At 41.0% G+C, this 25,432-nt stretch overlaps 1 protein-coding gene across 4 annotated transcripts in view; it reads right to left on the minus strand.

Annotated features, from left to right (window-relative positions):
* Positions 1-25,432, minus strand: part of LOC147022483 (acid-sensing ion channel 1-like) — a 545,466-nt gene that overhangs the window by 19,731 nt on the left and 500,303 nt on the right. For all 4 annotated transcript variants that reach the window (XM_085893422.1, XM_085893424.1, XM_085893423.1 and 1 more), the window contains 3 exons: positions 24,845-24,936; positions 8,075-8,154; positions 7,754-7,834 (listed from right to left, as the gene is read on the minus strand). In XM_085893422.1, the coding sequence (XP_085749548.1) occupies positions 7,754-7,834; positions 8,075-8,154; positions 24,845-24,936 (253 nt within the window). The remainder of the gene's footprint in view (positions 1-7,753; positions 7,835-8,074; positions 8,155-24,844; positions 24,937-25,432) is intronic.

Genomic DNA, 25,432 nt, shown 5'->3' on the forward strand with positions numbered 1-25,432 from the left:
AAAATGAGTTTAAAGTAAAGGGAGACTATTATATTAAAAACACTGATGAGGCATTTAAAGGGCATATAAAAATAAGGATTTTTCAATTTGGAGAACCCGGTCCATCATCAATAGCTGAATCAATTGAAATAGTGAAACCCGATGTTGAAAAATTTATTAAAAAGACATTAAAAGAAATAAAAACTTTAAAGTTTTATATGGGAGTGAAAATGAATATGAAAAAGACAAGATGAAGAACAAACTCCTTATATGAGAACAGATCTTCATTTTATAACATCATTTCAAGATTTTTTGAATAGTGGGGTTTATGAAGAACTATCAAGACAAGAGGAGGATGTTGATAATACAGTGGTAGGAAGTGGATTCAATATTAAAAAAATCATCTTTTTAGATATACACATTCTAAATCAAACCCTCTTAAAGCTTCTTCTTATATTGAATTACCAAAAGAAATAAAACTAAAGAAGGCAGTTGTTAATATTAAGAACAATGATAATAAATGTTTTCTCTGGTCTGTTCTTGCTCACTTACATCCACCAAAATGTAATTCAGAAAGAGTAAAACAATATATGAAATATGAGAATACCTTGGACATTAAAGATTTTAAATTCCCAATGCCACTAACAGATATTCCTAAATTTGAGAAAAAGAATAATCTTTCTATTAATGTATATGGATTAACGGATACAAACAAAGTTCAAATATTAAAAATTTCAAACAACTATAAAAATGAAGAAACACACATTGACCTTTTATATTTTAGTGTTGGAAAGAATTCACATTACACATACATCAATAATTTATCAAGATTAATCTCTTCTCAGGTATTCAGAACAGCAAACAAAATATATCCTTGTAAGCGATGTCTTAATTCATTTCATACAAAAGAACGATTAGAACAACATTCAAAATATTGTAGTAATCATAAATCAGCTGTAATTACAATGCCTAAACCTGGTGAAAAGATTTATTTTGAAGATTATAATAAATCTATCATGCACCCATTTGTGATATACGCTGATTTTGAATGTATCCTTAAAAAGATAAATACTGCTTCTCCTAATCCAAAAGAACCATATACAAATAAATATCAAAAACATATTCCTTGTGGTTTTTGTTATTATATCAAATCATCTGTTGGAGAAAAGTATAACAAACTTGAACATTATCGTGGAAAAAATGCTTCACAAGAGTTTGTAAAACGATTAGAAAAGGATTGTATAAGACTCACTAAATTAATGAAAGAAACAAATGAACCGATGAAATTAACCAAAGAAGAAAAATTAGAATTTAGAATGAACAATATCTGTCATATTTGTGAGGGGGAAATTAAGGAGTTTAAAGTTAGAGACCATTGTCATCTTACTGGTAAATATAGAGGTCCCGCTCATTCCTGTTGTAATCTTAATTATAAATTACCTTCTTTTATTCCAGTCTTTCTTCACAACAGCGCCAACTATGATACACATCTATTTATAAATGAACTTTCAAAAACACCAGGGAATATTTCTGCTATAACAAACACAAGTCAAAGTATATTTCATTTTCAAAATGATATTCACAAAACCTATAACTCGTATTAGGTTTTTAGATTCTTACAAGTTTATGGGAACACCACTAGCCTACCTCGCATCAAATCTAAGCTCCACAGACTCTTTTCCAAATCTTAATTCATTCTTTCCAAAAGAGGAAATTCTCACTAAAGAGGAAATTCAGATTAAAGATGAAATTCTGATTAAAGAAGGAATTCTTACGAGAGAGGAAATTCAAACAAGGAATGAAATTCAAAGTAAAGAGAAAATTCTTACAAGTAAGGGAATTTATCCTTATGATTATATGGATTCATTTATGAGATTTAAAGAAACACAACTTCCTTCAAAAGAAAGTTTCTATAATAACCTTTATGAAGAAGAGATAAGTGATAAGGAATATAAACACGCACAAGAAATATGGAAAATATTTAAGATAAAGAACCTTGGAGAATATCACGATTTATATCTAAAAACAGATGTTTTATTGTTAGCTGATGTGTTTGAAGCTTTTAGATCACTCTGTCATAATAAAAATTGTTATGGGTTAGATCCTGCCCACTATTTCACAGCTCCTGGTTTAGCTTGGAGTGCAATGTTGAAAATGACAAAACAAGATATAGATTTAATCAGTGATGTGGATATGCTTTTGATGATTGAGAAGTCCAAGAGAGGTGGAATATCACAAGTATGTTCAAAAGATATGCTAAAGCAAATAATAAATATCTCCCAAATTATGATAGTGAAAAAGATAGTAATTATTTGATGTATTTTGATGCTAATAATTTGTATGGATGGGCAATGTCTCAATCTCTACCTTATGGTAAATTAGAGTGGGTGGAAGAAAAGAATTATGAAAAGGCTTTGATGAATATTGTTATTTCTTCTCAAGAGGAATTGAATGACGAAGAAGAAGGTTATTATTTTGAAGTTGATTTGAGGTACCCGAGTGATCTTCATAATAAGCATAAAGATCTTCCTTTTGCATGTGAGAAAGAAACTCCAAAGAAAGAATGGTTAAGTGATTATCATAAAAGTTTTAATATTAAAGGTAAATCAACAGAAAAGTTATTAACAACATTCTATGATAAAGAGGGATATGTTTTGCATCAGAGAAGCTTAAAACAGTTTTTGAGAGAAGGATTGAGAGTAGCTAAAATTCATAGAGTTTTAAAATTTAAACAAAGTCCTTGGGTGAAAAAGTATATTCAATTCAATACAGATATGAGAGCAAATACAAAAGTAAAATTTGAAGGGGACTTTTATAAATTAATGAATAATGCTGTATTTGGAAAGACTATGGAAAATGTTAGAAACAGGCAAAACATTAGATTCACATCTTGGAAAGAAGCTTCGAGATTGATAAATAAACCAAGTTTTGAGAGAGAAGAGGTTTTTTCAGAGAACTTTTCTGCAATTCATATGAAAAAGGAAAGTATTGTAATGGATAAACCAATTTATATTGGAACAGCAGTTCTTGATTTATCAAAGATATTGATGTATGATTATTTGTATAATGACTTAAAGAAAGAGTATGGTGAAAATGTTTCATTGTTGTATATGGATACTGATAGTTTTATCCTAGATATAAAAACTGATGATGTTTATGAAGATATGAAGAAAAATATTGGAGTATATGATACAAGTAATTTCAGCAAGAAGAGTGAGTTATTTTCCAAAAAGAATGAAAAGGTTATTGGTAAGTTTAAGGATGAGTTGGGTGGAAAAGTAATGAGTGAGTTTATTGGATTGAGAGCAAAGGCATATGCTTATAAGTATGGTGAACAGATTGATAAGAGGTTAAAGGGAATAAAGAAATATGTAATAAAGAAATCAATAACTTTTAGAAATTATTATAATTGTTTGATGAATAAGAAAGAAGAATATAGGAAAATGAATACAATAAGAAGTTATAAACATAACATATATAGTGAAGAAGTAAATAAAAAGGCATTAGGAGCCTTTGATGATAAGAGATTTATTTTAGATAATGGAATAGATTGTGTTCCATATGGATATTGTATGATAGAGTGTATAAAATAGATTATGTTTTAACGATGGGAAGATGGGTTAGGGTTTTTAAGGGCTACGTATTGGTTTTTCACAATATATAAATGGTTAAACCAAGTATTAATCAAACTAAAGAGTGGAGAAAATCTCAGTCTTGGTATATAAATGGAAAACATAATGAATGTGAAAAATATCAAATAAGTCTTATTGAAAAAATAACTAAAACAAAGGTAAATAAAACAAATAAGCGAATTAATTTAAAAACTAGTAAGTTAGAGGATGTAAAGAAAAAAATGAATATCCTTGAATGGACTGAAAACTTTGATGGTTATCAATTGAACAATGAAAAAACAATTTACTATAATCTCAAAATGATATGTGGCTCAGGAGGTGGTCAAACAAGAGCATTAAGAGAAGTTTATCATTTCGTAATGGCACAAAAGGGGTATCTTAAAAAATATAAAGATTCAAATGTTTTGTTTGTCAATATTTTAGATGGGGATTATTGTGCAAAGAAAATTAAACTATTGAAGGAATTTGAGAATGAACAAATCTTTATAGGTTCAATGAGTGAGCTGTTCAACCCCCAGGTGTTCAATTCAATGAGGTTCAACCTCCAAGTTAAAAGGGGAGACAAATAAATATACCTTGGGATAAAAAGGGGGGTTTATTTTTAGGGAAAAAAAAATATAAATCGCTGAAAATCCCCCATTCATTTACATGGGGAAAAGTGAGCCAGAATCAGTATTCTTACCCTACTTATATATATATATATATATATATATATATATATATATATATATATATATATATATATATATATATATATATATATATATATATATATCCTCACAATCCGGGGAGGCTGGTGGTGGGGTTGACATGATGGAACTTTCGAGAAGACTCCAGCGTTTTCGTTCTTCGCCTCTCCCCTCGTTCCTCACTGACCCCGCCATGCCACATTCACATCACTAAGAGTGGGAGGACAAGGAGGTGGAATCTTCCAGCACCCTCCAGCAGCTTCTGTCTCCGTCTCTCCTTCCCTGTGTGAAAGTGGTTGTTTCTCCGGTGCAGCGGGTATCAAGCGAATGAACGGTTTTGGTAATCGTTTTTGTATGTAGTGTGTAATGAAGGGAATGTAAGAAAATGGTGTAAAATGTAAGGGAATAGAAGATAGAGAGATAGAAAAGGGGGGGGGGGCACAATGTCCTCCCCAAGTCACAACCATCGCGATCTATTACAAACAGTTTTAAAAGGTTTTCCTGGAGTAACTGAGAGAGTCTCGTTCACAAAATATTTTCAACACCCTCATACACTGCGGAGAGTCACACACATTCACTAATAGCACATCTGGAAAGAACATACAGGTCAAAAGGTCCCAAAGTGCTTCATATATCCTGAAAGGATCGATTCATTACATCCGACATTACATTACATTATCTCTATTGCAGTTACGTATGGTCGAATAAAATCTGAGACATCTTTAACAACAAAATGAAGCAGCTGTCTTCGGTGTTAAGTGCAGTGACAACATAACGTGGAATCGATAGTGCAGTGCCACTAACATCCAATGACACGTCTCCTTGGAACCTGTAATGTTCGTTAATTGGGTTGTGGACAACTGTGGACTGTGGTGGAAAAGTGGAAAACTGTGGACAAGAATATGGTAATAAGGACACTTGAAGCATTTTTCGATTTCTATCCTACGCCGGATGAATGTGTCCATCAATGTGTTCTTCACCTGCACGTTATGCTGCTGAATCACCGAGCCCATAATGGAATACCATCAAATTTCCCAAACATGGATTCAAATATATTTTCATAACAGACTATTTGGGTTCCAAATTCTTAAATCCACATTATCTAGTCCTCTCCAGCATGTGTGTAGTGTGTGTAGTGTGTGTGTGTGTGTGTGTGTGTGTGTGTGTGTGTGTGTGTGTGTGTGTGTGTGTGTGTGTGTGTGTGTGTGTGTGTGTGTGTGTGTGTGTGTGTGTGTGTGTCGTCAGTTGTTTTCTCCATTTGAGGGTTTAAGTTGACAGAACAAAGTTCTCCCAGGACTCACTCAAAGTATCCACCTCCTCTTTGGTAAGGGATCACAGTTCATGGACCAAGCTGTTCAACTTTGTTGTTCTCAGAGTTTTGTTCTGAGGGCTCTTTACAGGATAGTTACCGAACCCCGGACTACCGCCAACTGTAGTTGGTTTGAGGTAATATTCCCAGGGATGGTTTTTAATATCTGTGAGGTTCTTCTTTATTACTCCTGTTGCTCCATTTATCACTGGTGGTGTAATTTCGATGCTCTTCATCTTCCAAGATATCTTGATCTCATTTTTGAGGTCCTGGTATTTGGTTATTTTCTTGATTACTGCATTATCTAAGCCATAATCGCTGGTTACTGATATCTCAATCAGCAATACTGTCTGTTCCTTTTTGTTTGGTTCCTGAGAACGATGTCCGGTCACAAGGCTTTGTTTTATATGTACACACTCGATAGGATCATCAGGTGGTATGTGAGCATGACATCCTTATTTTCAATGATTGTCCTTGGTTCATGTTTCCATGAGTTTTCTGGAACTGGGACGTTGAAATTTTTGCAGATATGCCAATTAATCACTTTGTATACTCTGTTGTGCCATTCGTTGTGTGTAAAGTTGTTCTGATAATAGTTTTTTTTTACATCCTGAAAGCAGGTGACTAGCATTTTCTGTTTTTGTCTTGAAGAACCTACACTTGTCTGTCTGGCTCTGTACCGCCATCTTTTAAAATCCATTGGTGTAGTGTCCTTGATCTTGGACATTTATTATTATTTGTTCTCCGTCCCAGTTGAGCTGACCTCTTCTTCACCATTCCAATGAGCCTTCTTTGTCGATCCCAACTCGCTCCAATTATTTTCCTGCTCTTTTGTCATTCTCCCAGTTGGTGTATATTTATTGATATTTCTTTTGTCTTTTTTGCAATTGTTGGGGCTGTATTTGTTGCCGTTTCATTTTCCTGTGCAGTATCTTCTATTCGCACCTGTTTTCAGAAATTTCTTGCAAGGTGAGTTCGGGATACCTTTTCAGGTTTGTTTATAAATTGGATCTGATAGTCTGTTGAGCATTTCACATACTCAGCTCGTCCTGCACTCGTCGCTCTGTGTACCTGGTTGAGTTCTATCCCCTCCCTCTCATCTCGGCAGGTACATTCCCAGGATTCACTGGTTTTTGTAGAATATTTTGTGCATGGTAGAATTTTCTTGTTTTGATGTTTAACTTATTGATTTCTGATTGGGGCCAGTTTATTATTCCACAGTTTTATTGGAATTTTGGTGCTGTGAGCTGGTTTATGGCTTTGAATTTGTTTCTTGGGGAGAGGTACATTTTCATGATCATCTTCGTTCTACGTAGGTATTCTTTGGTGATTGTTTTGCGCATTTGTTTGTGACATATTTGGTGGTTCTCTTCTCCTTCAAGGTATTTGTATAATGCTTCGTTTTCTAACTGCTGTATTATTGTTTCAAGGTAAATTTTTATGTTGTCTGTTTTTGTTGGTTTACCTTCTACAAATGTGCACTTGGCACACTTATCTAGTCCAAATTCCATTTGAATGGCTTCAGAGAACCGTTTTACTAGTTTTAGCTGTTCTGTCAATTTTTTTGTCATTCGGGGTGAAGAGCATTAAATCATCCATGTAATGTAGATGTGTCACCTTTCCTGTTTCTTTGGATGTTCTTCTTTTGGTTGTTAGGGTGTATCCATGTTTTTGTTTGTTGATCAGGTTACTCAGTGTGTCCAGAGCCAGACAAAACAAGAGGGAGGAAAGACTGTCTCCCTTGAAAATCGCACACCGTATCTTCACATCTGGTATTTTTCGATATTTCCTTCTGAAATCCCATTTTTAGGGACCACCTGAACCTCCCAATTGCAAGATCAAGAGTGTTCCGTAATCCCCTTGTTAGGGACTACCTTAACCTTCTCTTTGTTAGATCAGCAGTGCGAGACAGTCCCATTTATAGTAACGACCTGAATCTCCTATTTACTAGATCAATAGTGTTTCATAATCCTGTTTTTAGCCAGTATGTGAACGTCCTGCTTGCTCGTTCTCTGTGCCACACAGGTGTCGATCCCTGTGCCATGCGAGCATTGATCCCTGTACAATCTGAGTGGTATGCTTCTTGTGCCGATTACAAACTGTCACTGCGATCACACTGTGTTGTACAAATAAGTCATACATACCGTCATTGGAACAGCATTGTCACCCGCCTGCTTCTGCTTTTTTCGCCTTTGGAAGTATCTGACGGTTTTATCTTTAATTACCTGAATGGAACAAACAAAAAAGGCACACATTCAAAAAACACAACTTGCATCCCAAAAACAAATGGCAAGGTATGATACATTTATGGGACGTACTGTAAGGAGAGTATATAGTGTTCCCTTCCAAGCAAAGCATTGAAGCCGTCCATGTGTAAAGGTTGTTCCAATGCCATTTTAATATGGTGCTTATAATGAAAGCTTGCAGAAATTCCGAGGAGTTTAGTATTGCTGAACGATCCTCACCTCATATATGTAGTCAAATATTTCCAGAATGGTGAGGATACTCGCTCCGATAAACAAGCACATCTGGCCTCCAATGTCACCTGATCAACAAAATCAATGAGAGAATTGAGGATTAGTGAAAGCAACTAACATCAAGCATCCATGGTGAATGCTCTATGGTGAGGTGGGGTGGGGTAAGAAAGGTTTAAATTTCAATTATTGGTGAAATAGTTGGCTAAATTGATTGTGAAATTTACAGATCCACAGTGGCCTGCAAAAGTATTCACCCTCTACCAATAATGCTACAATTAGATGAATTACGAATTTTGTAGAAACAATTTTTCCAAATTAACTGAACTTTTTTATTCATAACTGAAGAGATCAAACTAAACACTGTTATTGTTGAAGGAGGTTACATATCAGGAATACCTGCAAAAAATATGGACAAATCAAAATTCACTGGCTGTGAAAGTATTCAGCACCTTCGGTCAGTACTTGGTGGAAGCACCTTTTACAGCAATGACTGCTATGAGTATTTTTGGGTCGGTCTCTACCAGCTTTGTGCAGGGAGATGGTAAAATATTTGCCCATTCATCACGTTAAAATTGCTCTAGTACTGTCAAGCTTGATGGGGATAATAGTAGTCTTTTCGAAATTCAGAACAAATACTATTGGTTTCCTTTTCTAAAAAAAAATAATTTAGATATAGGAATATCTCAAAATACATATGAATACATGTCTGATATTCTTTGGGGTGAAAGTGGTTCAAGGAGTGTGAAGACTGTTAAGGAGGAAGAGGTTGAAGAGGAAGATGAGGAAGAGAAGAAAGAGAAGAGGGAAAGAGGCAAGGGAGAAAAAGGAAAATGAGGAGAGGGAGTGGGAGGAAAGTAAAAAAAAAAAAACAAGTTCGAATTGCAAACATACCCCGTGGGAGTTCATTCATACAACTCTCAGGTGAGCGATAGCACGGATGACAGATAGTTTTGAAATTTGGTAAGATTTTCATCGCATCAGAAAAAGAAACCAGAACACCTCACAAGAGTGAGGCTAGTTTCATATCATCATTTGCGACTTAATTTTACATCGGGCATCGCCCAGCGCATTTAATTTTTTTTTACCCTGTGGGGTCTTCCACCCCACAGGGTCTAAGCGCCGCTTGCGTTCTTTCTTTTCTTGTTTTTTTAATAACAATTTTAAGAAATGTGCCGAAAAGGCCGTTTCTTGGCCAAAAGGGCCAGGATCACACTTTGAACTCATTTGATGTCTGGGGAATGGTCTTTAGAATATACCTGTCAAGTTTGGCTCAGTTCTGTCCACTAATAACCGAGAAATAGGGCCGTTTTTTGGCCCAAAGGGCAGGAATCGCACTGTGGGCTCAGCTACTGCCTGGGGAATGCTCTCTGGAATATACCTGTCAAGTTTGGTTTGGTTCCATTCACGAACAACTGAGAAATAGCAATTAAAAAAAAAACTGTGCCAAAAGGGCCGTTTGTCAGCCCAAAGGGCCATAATCTCACTTTGGTCTCAGTCATTGCCTGCAGAGTGACCTCAAAAATATTCCTGTCAAATTTGGTCTGGTTTCTTTTACGAATAACCGAGAAAGAGCAATTTTTAAAAAATGGACCGCAAGGGTCATTTATCGGCCCAAAGAGCCGGAATCGCACTTTGAGCTCAGTTACTACCCGAGGAATGGTCTCGGATGTACCTGTCAAGTTTGGTTGTTCCGTTTAAGAACAACCGCGGAATAGCAATTTAAAAAAATGGGCCGAGAGGGCCATTTATCGGCCCAAAGGTCCATAATCTCACTTTGGGCTCAGTTATTGCCTGTAGAGTGACCTCAAGAATATATCTGTCAAATTTGGTCCAGTTTCTTTCACGAATAACCGAGCAATAGCAATTTTAAGAAAATGGACGGAAAAGGCCGTTTCTCGGCCCAAAAAGGGCGGGAATCACACTTTGGGCTCAGTTATTACCTGGAGAATGGTCTCTGGAATATACCTGTCAAGTTTGGTTCGGTTCGAGTTTGGCTGGTTTAAGGGCTAAAACATATAATGCCCTAACATATAATGTCGAGGCTGGTTTAAGGGCTAAAAGAGGCTTTGTTTAAGCTTTACAATTCTTTTTCTCCTAACCAAACGAAGGAAGAAGGAAAAGATTATATACTTGATGATGTTGGTGTTATTGACATTTTCTTTTGTATATAATGTCGAGGCTGGTTTAAGGGCTAAAAGAGACTTTGTTAAAGCTTTACAATTTTTTTTCTCCTAAATAAATGGAGGAGAGAGTGAAAGCATTTATAAGGATACTTCATATTTTACAAATCAAGATTCAAATGCATGTCCTGAAAGCTTAAAGGGTTTTGACACTGTAGAAGTTGAATTATAAAATTTCTCATAAATAAATAGAATGGATTCAAAGAATATTTATTGCCTTAAGTGTAAAAAGAAAACCAACAAAAAATATATCGTATGTGATAAGTAAAAATAATTGAGTTATACGATGGGGGAAATGTGTGCTATGCCAATCTAAGAAGCAGGAATTCGTCTCCAAACATAAAACTGGTAGTGACATTCAAAAGTTTTTATCAGGAAGTACATTGACAACAACTGGGAGTCTGGGGGAATTATATCTTCTGGTATATTCTTTCTGTGGGCTGGGAACAAATCTGGATAATAGATTAGATGAAGATGGAAATCCTAAACCTTGGAGCAAATCTAAAAATAGGGTTGATGAAGTGTGTATGAAACATGATATTGATTATGATAATAGCACGACGCTTGATGAAAAAGGTTGTATAATCTATCCTTGATACGAAACCCAATGTTGAGAGAAAAAGTGGATAGGTTTATAGCAAAAAAGTTAATAGATGTCAAATTAAAATTAGGGATTGGTAATCTGACCTCAAGAACTGGTTAAAAAAAAACTAATAAGCTCTGATGATGTCATTAAAACTGAAGAGCAAACAGAAAAACAATTACTTGGTGAAATACAAACTGATAATCACAAAGTTTCAAACAAGGAAGGTCTTTTCCAAAGTGGTTGATTACATATGTCTGCTGATTTAATTTAACTTAGCAATGATAAAGGATACAAATACACTTTAACTGTTGATTTAAAGTTATGCTTGGGTTGTTCCTTTGAAACACAATCGAGGGAATACAGTTATGTTAGCCTTCAGTAAGATAATAAATAAATGTAAAATGAAACCAAAGAAATTATGAACCGAGTTCTCCAACAAAACATTGATTAATTTTCAAAAGGATAACGGTATTACACTGCACAGCACTTTTAATGAAGGAAAGGCATTTTAATCATCATTGAGCATTTTAATCGTACTTTGAAAGAGAGTTTGAACAAAAAATTTACAGAACTCGGACATCAGAAATGTATATTTTTAATTCAAAATATTGTAGATGATTACAATAACACAGTTCATTCCTCAACAAAATCAAAACTATCAGAAACATTTACAAAATTAGAACACACTAAGGAGATTAACTCAAGAAAACCAAAATTTAAAGTTGGTGATATTGTTAGAATCTACAGGTGGAAATCTCATTTTGTGAAGGGTTATACTTGAAAATGGACTACAGAGTGTTTTTTTTAAATCATTGATATTTTAGACACAGTTTCTTGGACTTATAAATTGTATGATATGAATGGAGAAGAAATCTTGAATTCATTTTATTCACAGGAACTTCAGAAAATCAAAATAAATAAATAAATATGTAGTGTTCCCATAACCTCAAAGCCAGACCTCAGCATATTAAACTTTTAAAGGCAATAGGTTGGCGCTTCACCAAACTCTGTCATATACTGCTGAGAGCACTCGAGGGCAACGCTTGGAATAATATAACAGGGGGCATATGCTGAGATATTGGTTAAAATAACTTAAACTCAACCCTAACCCATCCCTAACCCTCAAATTGAAATACTAAATGTATAAGTACAAGGAATTGTGTTCATTCAAACCCAATCCCTCACCCTCACATTCAAATCCCATCCCTAACACTCACATTGAAATCCCATCCCTAACCCTCACATTTAAACACCAACCCATCCCTAACCCTCACATTTAAATCCCATCCCTAACCCATCCCAACAAAAAAAAACTTTTCCAGTTATATTCGGGTTTCTTTTTAATCCATTTTTTTTTTTGCTTTTCTTTTCTTCCATTTCCGACTCGAGAATGAGTTTTTAGTTCTTCACACTCTTGTATTAATGTTTATTTATTTCCAGTTATGTCTTGGGAGTGAAGTTTTGGGTCGTCCCAACCAGTTGAACAACCAAGGACCGGATAAGGAGACATACTTGGTAGTTCCACTTTCCAAGTCTCCAAAACAAAACCAGCTTTCCAAGTATCCAAGGTATAACCACATTCCTGTTGAGTCTCCAAGATCGGCATCACATTGTGAGTTATCAAGAGAAAACCCACATTCCAAATCCCTCAAAAAGAACCAACTTTCCAAGTCTCCAAGGTATAACTCTTTTCCTAATTTAATCAAAATTTATGAGTCTCCAAGGTAGGTTCCACATTTCAACCATCTTGGCAGAACCCCTTTGACAAGTCTCCAAGGTAGGTATTGAAACCATCCAGGCAGAACTCATATGTTTTCCCCAAATTGAGTGAGTCTCCAAGGTATGAATTGAAACCATCTTGGCAGAATGCATATGTTTTTTTTCCCAAATTTAGTGAGTCTCCTTGGTAAAACTTATCTGCTGCGTCATCAGGGTAGAACTCATTCTGTGAGTCTTAAAGAAAGGTTTCACAATGACAACCATCAAGCTAGAACTCTTTTTTTCAGGATTTTGTGTTTCCATTGTAAAACTTGTCTGCTGGGTCATCAATGTCGAACTCATTCTGTGGTTTCCCAAGTATATCTCCTCATGTAGGTCTTGGTTATTCAAAAGGACCTCATGTAGGTCTTCCTGCTTTTTGAAGAATAATTTTTCCATTTCTTTTATTATTGTTTTAAAATATATTTATTAATGACAAGTTGAAATAAAAAAAACATTCAGATAAAATGTGAATAAGTGCGATATAAGAACTTTAAAGGATTAAAAAAACCAAAAAACAAACAAAATTGAACTCCAACCAAGTAAATGGAAGTTTTTAAAAAAGTAATAAAAAAAACAACAAAATGAGTGAGTAAAACCCCCCACCCCCCCAAAAAAAACCAGACTTTAAAATGGTGTTAATGCAGGATTTTGTTCTTTCTGCACCAAAGCCAGAATACTGATGGCGTTTCCCCGCTGGACAGCCAAGCTCAGTCACTGCTTGAACCAGACCAGATGCCTAATATTGCCAGTGGATGCAACGAGCCTTCTGCCGATATCACTAATGATGTTGGACGTAGATTGGCCATACACTCCGGTTGTTTCGATGGTGATTGGTTCGAATAAATAAGTTTGGCTGAGGCCGGCGTATTTATTGCGTTTCAGAACTCCCTAATGGTGGAGGTACACAAGCAGCAAGTTCTTGCGAGCAGAAGCCGAAGTAATATCTGTAGAAAAGAGAACGAGAGCCCACTTTGCAGCATAATTTGAGCGGGTTGAGTTTTGAGGTCAGATTGGTGGAGTTGACAAGTGGAATAACTTTGTATTCAATTCTGTCCTGTAAGTATGTGGAGTTGGAACCTCCCCAGATGTGGGAGCAGTACTTTATACAAGGATGAATCAATCCTTTATATCATTGCGCAACTGTTCAGAGAAGAAGAATCTTTGACATCTGAACATGACTCCTAATTTCTTCGAAGCAGACTTAGCTATTTGCATAATGTGTGGATTCCAGGATAAATTTGATGTTAGAGTAAAAATGTCTGTCTAAGGCCGTCTGTCTAAGACCATCGTTTAAGGCTGAATGTCTGAAAGATCGACTGGCACTGAAATGGCATGACAGATCATGGTGTCAAAGTGTATCCATCATACTTCCGCATCGACATTTATGCCACTCACAGACTGATGCTCCAACTCTTAGTGCAATTGCAACTCGTAAAGACTCAGGCTCAAGCTGTGTTCCCAAAGAGGGAACAGGGACTGCATGAAGCCACATCCTGCTTTCCTTAGTGGCTGCGGCCAAAAGACGGGCTCTGGTTACCTGATTCGCACTGTTAAACAAGTTGACAAAAGACACTTGCCGCCTCAATGTCCCATGCTTTTTAGCTCAGCCGGGACAGGCCTTCGGGTTCACAAACACCGTTATGGGCTGAACTCCATGACAACGCTGCCACTGTCAATTCCCCCATTTGCGTCAAACTGCTTACTTTGGAGAGAACAGCATTGACTAAGGGACAGACTGCCAGCAATGAGGAGATGAAGCCAGGGAGAGGGATATCAATAGCCCTCCTGAAACCCAGACCTCCCTGCTTAACTGGGAACGTAGCTTGCATCTAAGCAGAATCCTTGAAAGCAACATATTATAAATTTTACAGACGATTTTGCAAATGGTGCAGTCAAAAGCTCCTAGCTGTGCACCATTCAGATAGGAGGGAGATGCACGGAAGATATACAGGAGCTTGGGCAGGGCGAAACAGTTTTTGAGAAGCAAAAATGTTTAGTGTGTGTCAATTTGCTCCAGGTGGCTTGCCATGTGGATCAAGTCATCGTGCTTCTCGATAATAGCTTTGGCCAAAGGCCTTGGGTAGATCAAAGCACCAAGAAGAGTAGAGTCATTGATCAAAACAATCTTAATATCAGGGACCACTGCCTTAAATATGGCTTCGATAAGTTGACAGCCATCCAGCGATTCATGGTTGAGGATGGTCAACTCGCATTTGCCACCATTGATCTCGAAGCCAATGTCGGTCAACCGGGCAATAACATTCTGGAGGTTAGCCAACACTTTTTAAGGTTTCATCCCCGAACGATGTCGTCAAGGTTCCAAATATTGAACTCTGACTGAACCCCCTGGCTATTGGCTGATGCCCAGGGAAAAATGACCTGGCCCGAAGGGGTCACCCTGTTGAATGCCAGTTGCTGAATAAATGGCCTCGTTACCATAGAACAAGTCAGAAGTCCTGGCGTATGCCTGCGAGATGAGCGGATAGATACTGGGGATGCGCCTTCATACTTCAGACAAAAAAAGTCACGCCTCAAGCAATTAAATGCATTACGCATTCAATCTTAAGAAAGACACGATTCGGAGGTGGATTTGTCAGATAAAGCCTGACAGCGTGGGCAGCCACTTCACACCCACCTTTAGTTGAATAGCCCAACTGGACAGGACATCGCTCAGCCCCGGGATCTTCAGAAAAAGATTGGACTGCGGCATTGGTCGCGAGATGGTGCAAAGTATTGCACACAACGATGGGACGAACACCATATTAAATGATTTAATTTATTTCATTTTATTATAAGGCTAAAATCAAACTGTAAATATTAAAAGAAAATCTTACCTCCATGGACAAGAATTTTTATTCCAAACCATCAAGCACATAGGTTATAGGTCTCCAAGGAATTCCAAAGTCATCCCACTCAAACTCAGCACAATAGCCCATTCTCAATAAGAGTAAAAAATCTGTTTAAATTCATATCAGCCTGTTCCCATACTTTATATAAGATTGGTGGGAGGGTGTGGTTTCCTTTGGAAATTCCCCTGGGAAAGCTTTGGAAAGCCTTGTGCGGGCAGGGAATGATCGAGAAATTGGTATGACCTACAAAAATGGGCGTGGTCTAGTGGAATAAGGATGAATGTGGGCGTGGCTTATGGAAAGTAGGCGTGGTCTAAGAAAAATTGGCGTGGCTCAGGAGGCGCTCAAACAAAACAGTTGAGAGGTTTTTCATTTCATCTCTGCTCAACAAAGATATTTAAACCAAGAACAAAATTCCAACATACTATTTATCAATATACAACATACTCAATGGGGATGAATGCCACAAGAGACGAAAACACTTTGATATGCTGTACTCCAAACCAAACAGATATTCATTGGCTCCCTCTTTGAGTTTAATGTTCTAAACAATTGATTTGGGGAGAATACACCAGGATAAGATGTGGCGAATCCAGGGACCAGGGAGCGAGGGAATGAAAACCGAAACTATGAGCATGCACAGGCGCAGAAGCGATTCTTCATGTTGAAGAATTGGTGGAAATTTTGAATATGTGAATGCTAAAAGGGGGTGTGGCTCGGGAGCAATGGGAAGGTAAAGTTAGAAAGCCTTTCGCCTTTTTACATGCAAGTTAAGGGGAGAAAGTGGGTGGGGGCTAGTGAGAAGAGGGGTGGGAGAAAGTGGGTGGGGGCGAGTGAGAAGTGGGGTGGGAGAAAGGTAGCTCTGCAGCTCTCATATTACCACGACTGGGGATCGTCGATTGACTGTAAAATCTTCGTCTCGCAATATTTGTTCAATTATGCTGAACTTCTCAGGGCTGGTGGAAATGCTGTACTCTTGTAATTGTGTGCAGTTCTGTGCTCTGTTGGGAACACAGGCATAATCCCAACTGACTGGAAAAGGGGCCTTGTTGTCCCTCTCGGGAAAGGGGAGGGTGATCGCTAGGACTGCAACAACTACCAAGGGGTGAAACTGCTCTCAGTGCCGGGCAATGTCTTTGCTCAGATAATTATTGATAGGGTTCGCAGCCATCTGCTTGAGCACAAACACCCAGACTGCGAATCCCAACCAGTACCAGGCTGATCCACCAGTTGTTGAGTTGGTTGTCAGGGGTGTTACAATTTCTATTGCTGACTCGAAAATCAACTGTGAACCACCTTCAAAAATATTCACGCCACTCCAAAGGTTGCACATGTTGATGCCACCTGAGCTTGTTTTCATGATACATTCAAATCAAACTCGTATACAGAGCCTTCACAAACTACTCCAAAGTGATAAAGCTAAAAAATACAGATAAATGTAAATAAGTTCGATGAACAGAGAAAATTGGATTTTTTCAGTTGCGTAAGTACTCAACCCCTTTGCCTAATTAACCCAAAATCACTTAATGAGCAAATATATATATTTTTTTGTATACCTTGGTCGAGGCTCGTATGAGAGCTAACACACAACTCACAGCAAGGGGGCATGAGACAAGAGGGGCGGGAGTGGAAGGGACAAAACAGTGGGGAACAGACACATTAGGTGAACTGTGGAAGGGAGAGGGATGGGGATGGGACGAGGAAAATGGCGAAGAGAAGATGGACATTACAGGGACTTTCAGGAAGGAAAGCAGGGGAATTGAAGGAAGTGGGCTTGGGTGGATTATCGGGGGTAGAAAAGATCGAGGATTTGGATGGGGGACGATAAGAGGTGGTGGTGAACAGCTGTTTTGAAAGCCTGGAGGGAAGAATGGGAAAGAATAGAGTGAGGAAGTTTATTCCAAAGGCGGGAAAAAAGAGGAATGAAAGAGTGAAGATGAGCAGTGATTCGTGATTTTGGTAGTTTTACCAGAAGGGGGTTGTTGGCGGACCTTGAGCGCCCTGTAGAAATGTGGTGGGGACAAATCGCAGAGAGAGCAGGGGGGGCAAGGCTGGAGAGGAGTCGGTAGAAGACAGAAAGACCACCGACCAACCTGCGGTGATTGAGTGAGAGGCCCAAACACTCAGCTTCATTGCAGGAGATGCCGATGATCTTAAATGCCCTGGTTTCGACAGCGTGAAGCCGAGAAAGGTGGGAGGCAGGAGCACCAGCCCAGAGGGGAGAGCAGTACTTCATCAGGCTACGGACAAAAGCTTTGTAAGTGGTCAGGAGCTCAAGAGGGCCGAGGAAGGACTTTGCATGACGGAGGATTCCCAGTCGGCGACTGGCTTTTGAGGCGAGGTTGGAAATGTGACTTTCCCAGGAAAGGTCATGGCAGATAGTGAGACCCAGAAGCTTGAAAGAAAAGACTTCTTCTAGAGGATTGTTGAGAAAGTGGATGGGGGGGTTTTATAAACGGTCCTTTCGAAGAGACATAGTGAGAGTGAGAGATTTGTCCGGATTGAAAGACATGTTCCACGTGTTGGACCAGTTTGTGATTTTATCCAGATCTGCAGTGAGCGAAGAAGCTGCTGCTTGCCGGTCTGAGGGATGACAGATGGTATGGCAGAGGGTGGAGTCGTCGGCAAAGAGACATAGAGGATTTTCCAGAGAGTCGGAGAGATCATTGATGAAAACCAGAAAAAGAACAGGGCCCAGAACGCTACCTTGAGGAACTCCAGCCTGGACAGGAAGAGGGGATGAAAGAACTCCATTTAGGGCCACACGTTGACTGCGACAGGAGAGGAAGTCTGCGAGCCATGAGTGGAGATGGCCTTGAATACCATGGGAAGAGAGTTTGGTGAGTAGTGCAGGGTGCCAGACTGTGTCAAAAGCACGTGATATGTCCAGGGATACGGCTCGGATTTCCTGTCTGGCATTGAGGACCTCCATCCATTGATGGGAGAGCAGAAGCAGCATATCCAGGGTAGAGTGACCTGGTCTGAAACCAAATTGATGATTGGAAATTTGGAGAAGATTGGAGAAGAGGAAGGATTTCATCTCTGAAGCAATGATGGATTCCATAACCTTGCTGATGATTGGGAGAAGGCTGATTGGTCTGTAGTTATAGGGATCTGTTTTTGCACCTTTTTTATGCAGGGCAGTGATGTTAGCAGATTTCCAAGCAGATGGCAGATGACCTTGGGCAAATGAGAGGGTGAATAGAACAGAGAGAGGGTGAGCAAGAACAGAAGAGCAGGCTTTGAGGACACGTGGGCTGATGCCGTCTGGACCGGTTGCAGAATCTGACTCGAGGTTTGAAAGCAAGCTCTCCACCTTGTCAGGAGAAAAGGACACAGAGTCCAGGGACAGTTGGGTGCGACTGGGTAAGGGTGGTTAGAGAAAGTGATGGGTTTAGGACACAAGATTTAGCTGCAAACACAGAGTTTAGGCATTCAGCCTTTTCACGTGTGGTATCAGCAGTGCGGCCATTTGAGGTAAGGGAGGGGATGGAGGGGGAACATACACCAGAAACAGATTTGATTAAACGCCACCAGAATTTTGAGGAGGGAGAGAGGTTTGAGAGTTCAGACTTGAGATCAGAAAGATGTTGTTTTCTGGCTCTCCTGAAGGTAGATACACACTTGTTCCGAGCTTTGTGGAAGGAACTGAGATTGCCTTCAGTTGGGTTTGCTTTCCATGAGGCAAAGGCAAGTTGTTTCAGGACAACTGCCTCGCCACAAGCTTCGGTAAACCAAGGGCGCGAGGAAGGATAGGACAACTGAACACAAGAGGCGATAAATCTGTGCATGAGGGAGAGCAAGTTTCTTTGAAAGAATTCCCAGGATGAGTTGATGTTTGAGAAAGTAGTGATAGGAGACCAGTCTGTAAGTTTGAGGGCTGCTCGGAGACCCTGCCAGTCGGCTTGAGTGAAATGCCAGAGTCAACGGCGGTGAGGTGGTTTTCTGATAACAGCCAGAGAGATGTCCACTTTGACAAGGACGTGGTCAGAAGAACCGATTGGAGCGAAGGAAGAGCAGCAGATATAGTCAGGGAAATTTGTCAAAATCAGATCCAGAAGAGATGGAGTACCATTGGTTGAGATCCGGGTCGGGAAGTTGACTGATTGAGTCAGTCCTAATGAGTCGCAGAAAGCTTTTGCTGAGGTGCCATGGCAGGTGAGAGAGGTACCCACACCTAGCCAACTGGCGTGATGACAATTGAAGTCACCACATATGAGGAAGAGAGAGTTTGGATGAGAAGATAGAAGATGGTCCATGTTTTCGGATAGTGAGGTGTAGATGGAGTCATCACTGTTTGGTGGACGGTACAGTACACATATAAACATGAGGTGGGAGTGGAGGGGAAGGCGAAGCCAGAGGTATTCCTGGGGGTGTGGGGGAGTGAGAGCAGTGCATGGAGAGTGAGGAATAGAGTCTTTGATGAAGAGAGCAACTCCTCCACCAGGACGAGGCTCAGGTCTGTCATACCCTAAGAGGGAGTAACCGGGGAGAGATACTTGGGAGTCAGACACGTCTTGGGAGAGGAAAGTTTCTGTTAGGCAGATGTCTGGTTTGTCAGTTTGTCAAGGAAATTATTTGTTTGAAAGGTTATAAAATAAGTCTTATAGGTTTCACCTGTATGTAATCAGTGGTTTAACTTAAAAATTAATCTCCCCCACTTATTGAAGGAGTTTTAAAGGTGCAACTCACTTGGTCAACCAAAAAGGCAAAATGAAGACCAAGTAGCTTTCCAAAGAAGTCAAACGTAAAGTGGTGGAGAATCACCGTTCAGGAGAGGGTTATAAGAAGATTTCATTGTCACTCATTATCCCTTTGAGTACGGTGAAATCTATCAATAATACTCAACTTCTTTGTTCAGCTTTCAATGTCCATTGGTCAAAGGGCGGAGGAGCTCCTTGTGAGCCAACGGCCATCCATATCTAGTGCCCAACTGTGTCTGCGGACGTCCTCCTGCAGTTGGGGTCACTTCTTATTAGGAGGTTGGTGGCAAGATTTGCACTCCGGCCACCGTAAAACCCTTCATTCCGCAAAACGCAAAAACGCAAAAAAATCTGAAAACCCACTCCGTGGCAGTACCTCCTGTGCAGCTTCCCTTCGCAGGGCAGCTCACCGGATGACGGGATTGGGGCAAAGCCTTCGGGACCCCCAATCGTTGATAGGAGGGAAACCACGGGGTAACATCCCTGGGTCAGATTGCGGGAGAGTGTGTCGGAGTGGTGCTGACGTGTCGTCCACCAGACGGCGGTCTCCTTGGGTTAACCTGAGGCGGTCCCTTCGGGTGGGTGCCTGGAATGTCCTATCCCTAAGAGAGGATGATCACCTGTCTCTGTTATCATCTGAGCTCAAGCGTTTGGACATCGGGATTGCAGCTCTCTCTGAGGTTCGGAGACCGGATTGCGGCGAGATAATGGTGGGTGGTTACACCTACTATTGGTCTGGTCGCTCTGATGGTTACCATACCCAAGGAGTTGCTGTAGCTGTGTCCAATAAGCTGACCCCAATGATAATTGAGGTAACACCGGTCAACGAGCGTATTATGAGATTAAGGATTCGTCACTCCTTAGGTGTCATTTCCCTGGTCTCTGTTTATGCTCCGACTGAGGCGAGTGATCTCACCGTGAAGGATGCATTCTACGCCACACTCGAGTCTGTGGTTGATCAGTGCCCCAGACGAGATACACTTCTAGTCTTGGGGGATTTCAATGCATCGACTGGAACTGATAGGGACGGTTATGAGGTGTGTGTTGGTCCCCATGGGTCAGGAACTATGAACCAGAATAGCACTAAGTTCCTTGACTTTGCAAGAAGTCATGGACTTAGGGTGGCTGGTTCATGGTTTCAGCGCCCACAAGCTCATCGCTGGACTTGGTATTCCAACGCTGGCGGTGTGGCAAAGGAGATTGACCATGTCCTCATTGACGGTCATTGGAGGATGATCCAGAACTGCAGGGTCTACCGGAGTGCTCAGTTCCTCAATACTGACCACAGGCTTGTTGTAGCAACTCTAAAGCTGCACCTTAAATCCTGGAGAATGGTACCATCCCAGCCGAGGCTGGATGTTGCCAAGCTCAGGGATGAGAGAGTAGCTGAGGAGTTTGCGAACAGGCTGAGTGGACACTTGGGGGGTCTGGGTGCTTTGGGGCTCCTGAAGAGTTGTGGAGCGCCCTCAAGACCACCGTCCTTGATGTTGCCGGTGGATGCCTTGTAGCTCACCGCAGGGCAAAGAAGAATTTTGTCTCTCAAGGGACACTGGATACCATTGACCAGAGTCGCAGGGCCAGGCTGAATGGCAGAGCTGAGCTGTTCAGGGAGCTGAGGCGTAAAACTGTACGTGCACTGAGGGTGGACAAGGAGGCCTATGTGCGAGGAATCTGTGAGGGGGTAGAGCATCACCTGTGGACAGGTGATTCTCGTCCCGCTTACAGGGGAATTCGCGCATTACGTTCATCCAAGCCCATCCCTCGGAGCACTACAGTTCGAGCAGAGAGTGGTAGGCTCTTGACAGAGGAGTCTGAAGTGAAGGCCCGCTGGGCCGGTTACTTTGAGCGGTTGTACCAGGCTGATCCCCCAACTGTCGAGTTGGACGTCAAGGATGTTACAATCCCTGTTGCTGACCCTCGAATCAACTGTGGTCCACCTACGCTTGTGGAAACACGGGCTGCGGTGAACCAGTTGAAACGGGACAAAGCTCCAGGGATCTGTGGCATCCATGCCGAACTTCTCAAGGCTGGTGGAAATGCTGCACTTGTGTCGTTGCATGCAGTTTTGTGCTCTGCCTGGAACACAGGCATCATTCCAACTGACTGGAAGAGGGGCCTTGTTGTCCCTCTCTGGAAAGGGAAGGGTGATCGCCAAGACTGCAACAACTACCGAGGGGTGACGCTGCTCTCAGTGCCGGGCAAGGTCTTTGCTCGGATAATTCTCGATAGGGTTCGCCACCATCTGCTTGAGCACCAGCGTCCACAGCAGTCAGGCTTTACACCAAAGAGGTCAACGATTGACCATATCCTTGCTCTTCGTGTCCTCACCGAACGCAGACGAGAGTTTCGGCAGGGGCTGCTTGCAGCCTATGTTGATCTCTGTGAAGCGTTCGATTCAGTGAATCGGGATGTCCTCTGGAGGATTCTTGGTCTTCATGGGGTGCCACCAAAACTGATCGATCTGATATCTGAACTCTACTCTGGTACTGAGAGTGCTGTGAAGTGTGGTGGTACCATCTCTGACTTATTTCCAGTTGTTACTGGAGTTCGTCAGGGATGTGTACTTGCCCCCACACTTTTCAGCACTTGTATGGACTGGATTCTAGGGAGGATGTCGGAGAGATCAAGTTGCGGTGCGTCATTTGGGAATGTCAAGATCTCGGACCTTGACTTTGCAGATGATGCAGTCATCTTTGCGGAGACTTTAGACATCCTCTTGGGGGCCCTCGAGGTGCTGAATGAGGAGTCGAAGCCGTTGGGATTACGGGTTTCTTGGGTCAAAACTAAGATCCAGGCTTTCGGTGACATCTTGGATGCTGCTGTCCTGTCTGTGTCTGTTTGTGGTGAGGATGTTGAGGTCGTGGAGAGATTCACTTACCTTGGCAGTGATATTCATGTCTCTGCTGGCTGCGAGTCAGAGGTCAATAGACGTCTGGGTCGGGCCTGGGGAGTCATGGATTCACTGGATCATGGGGTGTGGCGCTGCCGGTACCTGTGCGGGAGGACGAAAGTCCGAGTCTTCAGGTCCTTGGTACTTCCAGTCTTGCTCTATGGGTGCGAGACTTGGACTCTGACCAAGGATCTGAGACGGAGACTTAATTCCTTTGGTACCAGGTCTCTTCGGAGAATCCTTGGCTATCGCTGGTCGGATTTTGTGTCCAACGAGCGGTTGCTGAGAGAGACTCGGATGAGATTTGTTACCTGCATAGTCCGTGAGCGTCAGTTGCGGCTGTATGGACATGTGGCTCGTTTTCCTGACTCTGATCCTGCTCACCAGATTCTCTCAGCGAGGGAGTCTCATGAGTGGAGGAGGCCAGTGGGTCGACCACGTGCCTCATGGTTGCAACAGGTTGACCATCATCTCAAGGAGATGGGGATGGGCCTGGCATCTGCCTGGGGGATGGCCAGATGGAGGCCCCTGGAGTACCGGCGGAAAGTGGACGCAGCTACGCGCTGTTCTGGCACATGCTCCCATACCTGACCTGGTCTGAACATAAGACAAATAAAGAGTTCTATGGTTCGCTTCCAAGGTTGTCAGTTAAAATTAGAAGAAGATGTCTCAGGTTCGCTGGGCACTACTACCGCCACACAAAAACGAACATGTTTCCAATGATACACTCTGGACACATAAAGGAAGGCCGAAGCGGGGAAGACCAGCTCTCAACTACTTTGACATGGTGAAGGAGGATACGGGCCTGGAGACAAAGGAACTGCACACAATGCTTGATCAAGCGGACTGGAAGCTGTGGATCAATGTCATCTGAGTTTGGCCAAAGAGCCGACTTAAGAAGAAGAAAAAGAAGATTGCTTCATGTAAAGTGTGCATTCCATGTACACATGCATGACACACAAACATTCAGTGAAGCCAGCACAAACGTGCCATACTAATTTCTTGGGTGCGTTTTACCCCCCCCCCCCCCATTCCAAAACAAAAATCACAAAAGTCCACAGTTTTTAAAAGCATTCTTTTTAGCCAGGTTAATTTGCAAGAAAACAAAGAAAGACAAAAAAAAATAATGCCAACATAGACCTTCTGACTTGTAATTACCTGTACAGTGCACAAACTCCATATAAATATTGTTATAACCTCACCCTGTCTCCTTCTTGGTAACTGTGTTTCACTGAACGCTTGTGTTAATGTGCCGTTAATGTAAAAGCCAATCCCATTCAAGTTTTTATTCTGCGGGCATGCATTTTCGACATTTTCAATTTCCACCGTAAAGCAATACGGCGTGCATCCCATCCCACAATGCTTATAATGGTGTGGCATGGATTCCATCTCACAACAGGCGTGATGGTGTGGCACTATCTTATGCTCTCAGCGGTAAAACTTTATGAAAAGTTCTGCACCATCACCCCCCCCCTTCCCCTCCCCCCATTGAAAATCCTGTGTACAGGCCTGCAATGGTAATCTATTACTGGATGAATAAGATATTTATTTAGAAGCCCCTTAATGATTGATTTTCCAATATGATGCAATACCCTATCTGATCTTCTAACTGAGAGTGTGATCCCTTGGAAGAGAGCCTGCAGATAGAACGTGGTATGCAGACCTCACTAGATCAGCAAATGTAATTATAGGTGTTTCCTGGGACTTCCCATTATCAATACATGGTGCAGTAGTTACTGTGAGGGTCAAGCATATGTGCAATGACAAGTGGTGTGTTCACACTACTCACCCAAAAGGCTAGCCACTTCGTAAGCTTTGGTCTGTTCTATCGTCTCGTAGTTCAATGTCTCGAAAAAGATGTTCAACACGAGAAGATTTTCTCTGCAGGAAGAAGATTTTAAAATTCTGCAGTTATGGTTGTCTCACATGGAAATTGGGTGGAATGTGTGGGGTAAAAGAGAGTGAGAGACACAGAAGGAAAGTGTAAAAACGGAACGGAATATGATTGAACATCATAAATATACAGACAAATGAGTTTGTGAATTGAACGACTGGATAAAATACATGGCTGTTAGTGAGGATACAGGCTCATCAGTAGATCAGCAGGCTGATAGGATGGCCAAGAGGTATGTACATTTGTCTCTAAGGCCTAAGCTGTCTTGACTGGGTTTGAATCCCGACCCGGCTATAAACTGTCGTCCTGGTGTTTCACAGGCGGGATGATTCATCAATGTGTGTCTCTCGGATGGACGTTAAATGGGCGTCCCGTCTGCTGGCATTTGTTGGTGGACTTTAAAGATCAAATAATGTTCTTCGCGAAGAGTAGGCGAGCTATCATCGTCACCATCAACAAATTACAAATTCCTGCCCGAACCAA

The sequence above is a fragment of the Eptatretus burgeri genome, chromosome 8 (assembly GCF_056783735.1).
Source record: "Eptatretus burgeri isolate ZD-2024b chromosome 8, Ebu_testis_v1, whole genome shotgun sequence".
Classification (NCBI taxonomy): Eukaryota; Metazoa; Chordata; class Myxini; order Myxiniformes; family Myxinidae; genus Eptatretus; species Eptatretus burgeri.